The following is an 8,586-nucleotide window of genomic DNA, read 5'->3' on the forward strand; positions in this document are numbered from 1 at the left end:
TATCTTATATCTACCCCAGTGCTTACTACAGTGCCTGGCACGTAGTAAGCGCTTAACAAATATCACAAATATTATTAATTATTAATCACTTTAAACTTACCTTTTATAATCCTGGACCTCGACAACCTGATCGGGGCTAGTATTGGTCTGGAGCCTCTCCTCCCCTTCCCTGGGGATCACCACTAACCAATGCAACTACAATAGAAGCAATGGACACTGAAGGACTCCTTACTAATCTCCCTTGCTTTTGGATCGGATCTCGGAGCTCTAATGCAAAGGCTGAGGATTTCCTTTCTTTCAGCAAGGATATGTCTGACACTGATCAATGACCTGCCATTTTGTGCTTTGAGTTCTCCTTTTCAGAAAGTTTGCCCAGAGCACTAAGAGGAGGAGGCCCTGGGTCCTGAAAACTAGGCATGAAAAATAGTATTTTAATAGTCATTTTTATACCCATCAAAGGGTGGGGGCGGGGAGAAGGAGGTGATCTACCAAACCAATGTGCACCCTACGTTTTTGGAGAAATTTGTTCTGATCCCATTCCTTAGGGTGTGCCCCTTTCACAGGAAGTAATCAAGAGATCGCCTCAGCGTCCTTTGGGGAGCAAGGCCCGATAGCCCCCTACCCCACCCACACTCCCAGTCGTTGCTTTAGCCCCAAAAGGGGAAGGGCAATGGTTTGCATGGCTTAGTGGATAGAGCAAGGGCCTGGAAGTCAGAAGGTCATGCATTCTAATCCCGGCTCAGTCGTGCTGCTGTGTGACCTTGGGCAAGTCTATTCACTTCTCTGCACCTCAGTTACCTCATCTGTAAAACAGGGATTGAAATTGTGAATCCCACGTGGGACAGGGACTGTGTCCAACCCAATTTGCTTGTATCTTCACCAGCGCTTAGTACAGTGCCTCACACAGAGGAAGCACCTAACAAATACCATCATTAGAGGTGTCCAATGCAATTTGCTTGCATCCTCCCCAGCGCTTAATACAGTGCCTCGCACACAGTAAGCGCTTAACAAAACCATCATTAGAAGTGTCCAACGCAATTTGCTTGTATTCTCCCCAACGCCTGGTACAGTGCCTCGCACACAGTAAGTGCTTAACAAATGCCATAATTATAATAATAATTATTAGTAATAGGAGAGAAATGGAGCTTCCTCAGGCTCATTTAGGAAACAGAGACCCCTGCTTGGTTGAAAGCCTGATCTGTCCAGAGGAGCCGGGGGTCACGCCCCCCCCCCCCCCGCCCAGGGAAGGCCCGAGGGGGTCGACCTCCCTCGGTCTCAGGAAGCCCCAGGACAGTGGGACAGTGGGGACTGCGCCTCGACCAGAGGCTGAGGGGTCTGGGGGGTGGAGGGGACCCTCCATCTGTGGCCCACGACAGAAACCAGCATTAAAGGGGCGACGGTCCGGAAACACCACTGACAAGGATCCGTCCCCTGTGGCAAGTTCCCACCAACGCCCAGAAAAAGGCCCATCATTGTCCGACGGGAGGGACCTACACGGCCTCTCGTTAGGACACCCCGTAATCCTGCGATCTCCCCGAATGAGAGGCGGACGACTTGGAGGGGAAAGAGGGACTCCTCTCGAGGTCTTCAGGGATCCAAGGAAGATTCCCGGAAGGCGACAGCGATCTGGTCAGGTGGGAGAGGGGAAATCACCCCCAAATTGCTGCCCTCGACTGGCTCGTGGGGAAAATTATGAACTGACCTTTCCCCCGACCAAAAGCCCCGGCGTGACGAGTGTTAGGGCTCCCAGCTCCTACGCCGCTTGGTTTAAAGGGCCAGAAGACAGATGACTCATAATTATGAATTCGCAAGCCACTGTGTTCAGTGACTCCGCCAGGCAGCTGTTGGTCATTTGATAAATTGAAGCATTTCAGGAGGCCCATGTCTTGGTTAAACGTGTTCGACAGCTTGTTTACTGGGAAGAAACTAGCAGTGGGAGAAGAAAACTCCATCAAGTTTCGCGGTTCCCGAATTCAGTTGCAAATGCTCCTCGAGTTAAATGCTCCATTACCCTCCCCACGCCAGCAGGGTTTGTGCTCAATCCACATTTTCTGTATTTCCATTTTTTTTAATAGTCTCTGGAGTCTTGTCACCCAGTTGCTGCAAAACAAATGGAAGGTGAACGTGTTCAAGTTGAGTTTCAAATAACCAGGTACTTAAATTTCTAAATAAATAGGCTTTTCTGAAGAGTTGGGTTCGATTTCACCTTTTTGGTGGTTTGTTCTAGCGAGAAATGTGCGAGGGATTTTTTTTTCCTATTGTCCCAGGTGAAACAACAAGCAGACAAGTAAAGGGAGATAAATATAAAAGATGATTGACACGGACTAAAAAAGTTTAAAGACAGCCACATTTTTTTAAAAAAAAGGAATATGCAATCTGCTTTGACTCCATCATCCGAAAGAGCAGAGCAGAGAAACGTCAACCCTTCAAACGCATTTACAACTCTTCACCATTCCCAATCCTCCTCCCGCCCTCACGCCCTCTCCCAAAGAGCAAATATAAAAGCCAGCACCTAAGTTTTGGTCAGTATTCAGGATTCTAGGCAAAATAGGCTCAACAGATGATACTAGAGATGCAGCCAGAAAACAGCTCCAGCTATTTAAACTGCCAAATGAGACATAAAGCTGCATTGTAAAAATCATCTGGAAAACAGGTTTTCCTATTGAAGTCGCTATGTGTTAATTACTGTGATCTGGAAGAGCTGCAGATCTAAACGCCTGGAAGCCGACTTTCACCCCGCATACGTAAATGGAGAAAGTGCTGAATCGAAGCCAGAGGGCTCCTGTTCGGATTCATTTCCATGCATGCCTAGACATTAATATGTGTTCATGTAGGGTTCGTACAGTACGAGGTGTTATTTCCTTATAAAGAAACACCAGGTCTCGCTTTCCATTCTCCTTACAAAATTATTCGCATTATTTATGCTACATTGAGCGATCTAATTTCTTCGTGATAGTCAGCTAATTGCTCTGGCAAGTAATTAGAAGCGGTTTACAACGCAAAGGGCTTTTGCATTGTCCCTCGGATTATTAAATTGCCCTGTAAATTATACCATATTTGCCGCAAAAAAAATCTTTTGAGCAAGTTCTCTTCTTGCGATCCAAGATGAAATCTCAGTCTGTCCCTTCCGCTTCTCTCTCTCTTTCTCTCTCTCTTCCTTTCTCCCTCCCTCCCCGCTCCTCCCTCGCTCTCTCCTTCCCCAGCCCCCCTGGATTCGGAGTCGGAACGGAACGATTCGAAAGCACGCGATCTGAAGCCCATTTTGTTCGTGTTCACTGGTCCAGAATAACGTGGCCATTATGGCCGGGAATGGGCCAGGTTTGAAGCGAGCTTCCTGCACCACGGCAATATCCAGCAGGCTTGTGGGGAAAGAATGGCTTAAATGGGGACATCTGTTCAGTGTTGCTCATCTCACTCTTTCAGCCAGGTCAGGTTAGGAGAATAACCTGTTCACCACCCTTTTTTTTGGTTGTTGTTGTTTGTTTGTTAATAAGACTGTTGGAAAAAATGCACGCACACACACACACACACAAACAACACTAATTGCGCTGCCATATAAGCCCAGAACAACGCATCCGCCGGTGGCAGCTGACTGGCGAGAAGAATGGGAAAGAGAATTAGTGAGCTCTTGCGAGGTGGATCTGATCTGCGGGACTTGTGTCAGTGGAGACGAGCTGCGCCGAGGGAGCCACAAGCTAAAGAAAACCATTTCCCCTTGCAAATCAGCCGGTTTTAGGGCACATCCCTTTAACTCCACTCTACGGAAACAGTATTTTCAGGTTTTGATTTTCATGCCAGGAACTGACCGGCAAACTCCAGGGGGAAATGGTACAGTTCTAGGCTCCTACGCTCAACGAACGGCCCCTAAGGGTGTAGGCTGGTTTTCTGGGGGTGTCTGGGTTGGGGGAGAGCGAGCCGCTGCAGGGAGCGTTAAAATAGACTGATCCCCAAAATGGGAACGTCATACTTGCCCACCGCTTTTTTTTTCAAATCCTCCCAATCCCGCCCGATTTTGAGCCCCGGGGGATGGGCTGAAATCCATGTGTAGTTACAGCAGTAGCCCCGAGCAGCTCCTATGTGGTGTGTAATTAAAACACGATTCCCAAAGAAACATTCATCTTCCCGAAACTGCGAGGCGCGGGGTAGTCGGAAGGCATCACCTTCTCTTGCTGCACCGGGATAGGATGAAAAGAAATCAATAATGCTGAGGCTTAGAATTTAGTAGTTTTTAACTCTCCGTGTAGGTGGTGAGAAAGTAATATATAATGCGATGCGGGCTACGCTTGCCGAAACAAATCCACTTGAAGAAATCCCGAAACTGAGCGGCTCCTGGAATCTGCGGGCTCTCCGGCCACCTCTACACGAAGAGCAAAATCGCCAGCCACTCCCGTGGAGAGAGAATCCTATCGCTACCACCTTCTTCGTTCACTTACTCGATCAGCTCCGGACACCGAGGGTGTAGGGATTATTTATTTAATTGTAGGAAGTGTCCTGGGGTGTGTGTGTATACAGTACAATCCTCATGTACTTCTTCCTTTTAGATAATTACCAAAGACGTGTCACCTTGAGTCATAGACTATATATATGAACACAATTCGAAAATGTGTGTATTTCTTAACCGTCCCTTTAAGAATACATATTGACGTACGTATCATGCCTGGTATTAGGTAAATGTGACCGCGTATTATATGCCTTGAATACTTGTAAATCCGGAGGGGCTTTTTGGAGCGGGGAGGGAGGAGGGGGGCGAGGGGCGAAGCTTCATTGAACTTCCAAAATATCCCAGCTAAAAGAGCCTGAAGCACCTTCAGAAATTGGAAAGAAAAGCTAATTTCCAGGACTTCTTGATTTTGGAGATTACACTAATTCTCATTTGAAAAGTTTGAAGTTGACGAGAGACAACATGAAAATATCAGTAATACGACAGTGTCGCGGCGATGCTTCTACGGCTCTGTGAGATTCGATAAATGAGTGTATGTTTTCGTCAGAAAAAAAATCACAGAAAAGAGTTATTTGCCTGTTTTAGGATTATGCTTCCCTGCAGATCAAAATTCACTATTGCTCCACTGTCATCAACCAGGGTCTCAAGTAATGACAGCAGAATCGCTGGCAGAACGGGACAAGATAAAACCAAACATCCCCTCCAAATAATGTTCTACTATTAAATGTAGAAAGTTTCAAACCCTAAATAATTAAGGGAACACAATCCTTGTGGGGAGCCACTGGGTAAGGGCTACCTTAAAGCAGGCTGCTAGAAAATGCGAGAAAAACTCGCGGTTTATTGTCACTGTCCAATAAATCATTAGGCAACTTCCAGGTGAAACGGACCGAAGGCAGGAACGGCCGAGAAAAAGCCCGCGGGAATCCACAGGTATAAGCATTTCCAGGTTTTTTTTTTTTGCTTTTTTAAAAACCGGATTAAATGAAGAGAGGGAATTTAGACCGTTCAGCTCAACCCCGAGAGCCTTAAAATGAGTTCCCAGCCCCGAGACACCTTCTTCCCCTCCCACCTCCCTCCCGGATTTCCACCTCCTCCTCGTCGTCCTCCTCCTTCTCCTCCCCCCGCCGCCCGTGACTTCAAGGGGTATTTAACTGCAAACTAGCCAGAGCCTCAAGACTCCCCAAAGCCACGTCCAGCGAAGGAGAGGAACGAGGTTATGAGGTCGGAGGGAGGTTGGTGCCCGGCGCCTGGAGAATTAGGTGTCTAAAGTGCACTAGCTCCATTTAAAATCTTTCCCTTTTGAAACGGTCAGGTTGACCTGCAGCCCTCGTATTCCTTGAAATCGTCCACCCTCTTGGTGAAATCGGTCCGCGCTCATCGACTGGACCTCGTACCTGCCCTATCCGGAGGGCCAAGTTCTTATTCGCAGGATGGACAGGGCTCAGACAGGGACCCCCTTTGAAAGTGTCCTGGTGGTACCGCCGCACTGCTCCATGCTTGGCATCCATCACCATTTTGATGTTTAGAATATGAATTGATACTAATTTGCCCTTAATGGTTCCCAAGGACTTAATTTGCATATCAGGCTATCCGCATTTTTGCTCGATATTTAACTGGGCAGCAGTTCCCTTCACCCTAAAGAAGCATTCATAAATTTAGAGCCTTAGGTTCATTTGAAGATTCCACAAAGCGAGGGCACCGTTTGAGAGAGTGAGAGTCGGCTGGCCGAAAACGAGACTCCATCTAAATTCTGAAATTGGTAATGTATACTGTAGCGACTAGGTGCTTAGGTGTGCTTCAGCAAGTTGTTCCCAGGATGTAAATTAGGTCCCAAAAGCTGTTGTCCAAATCGAAGAAACAGAGAAATTAATCTGGGACCCTATCCATCATAGCCTGTAATAAAGGGAGTGACATGGATGAGACAGATGATATGATTAAGGAGCTGTGGTCGTTTTAATTAACTTTTTGCTGTCCTGTAATGATCAAACTGGTCAACAGACCCGGTCAATAAGCATGTTAATATCAAACAAATAAAACCAGGGATGATTAAAAACCTCCTGGTTTATTAAATTTGAAATTCAAATGAAATTTATGCTGCAGATGCATACAGAATGCTAATAGATTTTCACTTTATTGAGAGTGGATCCCACAGGTTTTCAAGAAACAGCATGAACATTCATCTAACTCAGTACATTAAACTTCACATGGAAAGTTTTAATTAATTTCAGGAAACCTCTACTTGCTAGTTCTTTTTTGTCCTTCCCAAACCCAAATATTATCTTGATATAATAAACCCCAAAGAGCAATGGTCAATATCGCCAAGCGCACCACACTGTAAGGCTCCATAAATACTCTGTCCAGCAGGGAATGTACACAATAGGTTACAGATGTCGCCTATGGTGAATTCAGAAATGATCAGGTCACTTCTTCAAAGTGAAAAACGCCCGGTTTAGCGAAGCCGCAAGAAAACCATTTTAAAAAAATACTTCGAGCATTTCAATGGTTCAAGTTTTTCAAGCATTCATATTACATTTGGCTTTATCTTTCTTTTTAAAAGTAGGTTGTCTATTGTATAGTGGCCATGGAAACATTTGGGGACACCCCCCCCCACGTGCTAATTGTCATATAAACATCTTGGTGAATTTTTAATTGTGAGTCCAAAGTAAATTCTGAAATAAACTCAGGTCCTCGAGCCAACACGCGGATACGTTTGTGAAAAGTATGAAATTAAAAAGTGCAAACCCAATATATTGAAATCCTTGGTTTATATTTAGACCCAGCTTTTTAAGATTTTTTTTCTTTTGAGGTTCTGCTTCAATTCTAGCAGAGAAGAGGGTAAAAAGATAAAGTTATCAAATCTTCCTATACGCGTACCTACTCCCCCACCTCCTCACCCCCCACCCCCGAATTTCTCGTTAAGGGCATGGTCTTGATTAGAATTAAATCAAAAATTTCAACAGCACTGCGTTACGTCCGTAAAAGAACTACCGTCCTAGAAGAAGACTCGAGCCATGAAGTTAATTCTTTTTTATTTGTTAAACGGAGTTCCCTCCTACCTCCACCCCTTCCTCCTTCTGGGCTGGCCTGTCACGCCTTCTCAACAGGCTAAAATCATTCAGAGCACCTCGCAGTGAGAAACACGACATTTATGGTAACCGTCAGCCTTCAGGGAAAGAAAGCAGTTCATTAATTTACTTCACACTTAGTTCAAAGTATGAGAGTCTACGTTACCCCCTTAATCAATAGATATGATGTGCAGTCAATATCCTAACACTATTAAAAAGGGTCAAAAACTCCACACACCGATAACCACTGACGCCTGCTTTGCTAAATGAAACTTACACAAAGTGATACAACCTGACTTTCTAATTCGGTAACCCCCTGGAGTATCTTTCGGCATTCTGGGTGGCTGGGTGGTAATTGCTGAGCGTTAAACAACAAAAACGTGTAGGCCCGACCAAAACAAAACTGCTCCCTGCGATATGGAATTAATCAATTCCAACTTAAAATTCAGCTTCCCGGTGCCTTTGGACAACGACTGAATGTACAAATTACGGAATCTGCCTTCTATTAAATACGCGGTGTCAAGTCAATTTGCTGGTTTCGCTTCGGTGAAATACTGATTAGAGTATTGAGGGGAGATGTGCCCTTGCTGTGGCAGTGAAACTCCAACGGCATTTTCTAAAAACACCAAAGAGTATACGTTGCGTTGGAGGTGGGCTCCCAACGGAGGGAAGGTGAAATGTCTCTCTGAACAGGCTCACACTCCGAATCAGAGACAGACATCCACCGTTAGGCACACACGCCTCTGCAATGAGGTCCATGCTTTGTCAAAAGTCATTAACCCTTAGGGCCAGGGCGGGGGGTGGGGTGGGAGGAGGAGGTGGAGGAGGAGGAGGAAGGGGTTAGGGGGCGCAGATAAAAAGAGCGAAAAAAAAAAAAACAACCACCCGAATCTGCCTCAACGCGGAGGATCCTTGCTGTCTGTGGAGATGAGAATTCTTTTCAATTCCCTAAAACGGTGGTGATCTTCGCCCACAAATGAAAAACAATTCCAACCCGCCCCGGCTCTATCTGGTTCCTTTTGTATTGAAATTTACACGTCGTTACGGGCAAACACTCCCCCCCCGCCCCCCTTCCCCCTC

The 8,586-nt window shown here is 45.9% G+C and overlaps 1 protein-coding gene across 1 annotated transcript; it reads left to right on the forward strand.

Moving 5' to 3' along the window:
* Positions 1 to 1,881: 1,881 nt before the first annotated feature.
* LOC114813903 lies at positions 1,882 to 4,697 on the forward strand. The gene is made up of 3 exons (XM_039912817.1): positions 1,882 to 2,029; positions 3,589 to 3,828; positions 4,245 to 4,697. The coding sequence occupies exons 1-3, from the start codon at positions 1,882 to 1,884 to the stop codon at positions 4,460 to 4,462; spliced, it is 606 nt and encodes a 201-aa protein (XP_039768751.1). The 3' UTR covers positions 4,463 to 4,697.
* The last annotated feature ends 3,889 nt before the right edge of the window (positions 4,698 to 8,586 follow it).

Source organism: Ornithorhynchus anatinus, chromosome 8, assembly GCF_004115215.2.
Source record: "Ornithorhynchus anatinus isolate Pmale09 chromosome 8, mOrnAna1.pri.v4, whole genome shotgun sequence".
In the NCBI taxonomy this organism is placed as follows: domain Eukaryota; kingdom Metazoa; phylum Chordata; class Mammalia; order Monotremata; family Ornithorhynchidae; genus Ornithorhynchus; species Ornithorhynchus anatinus.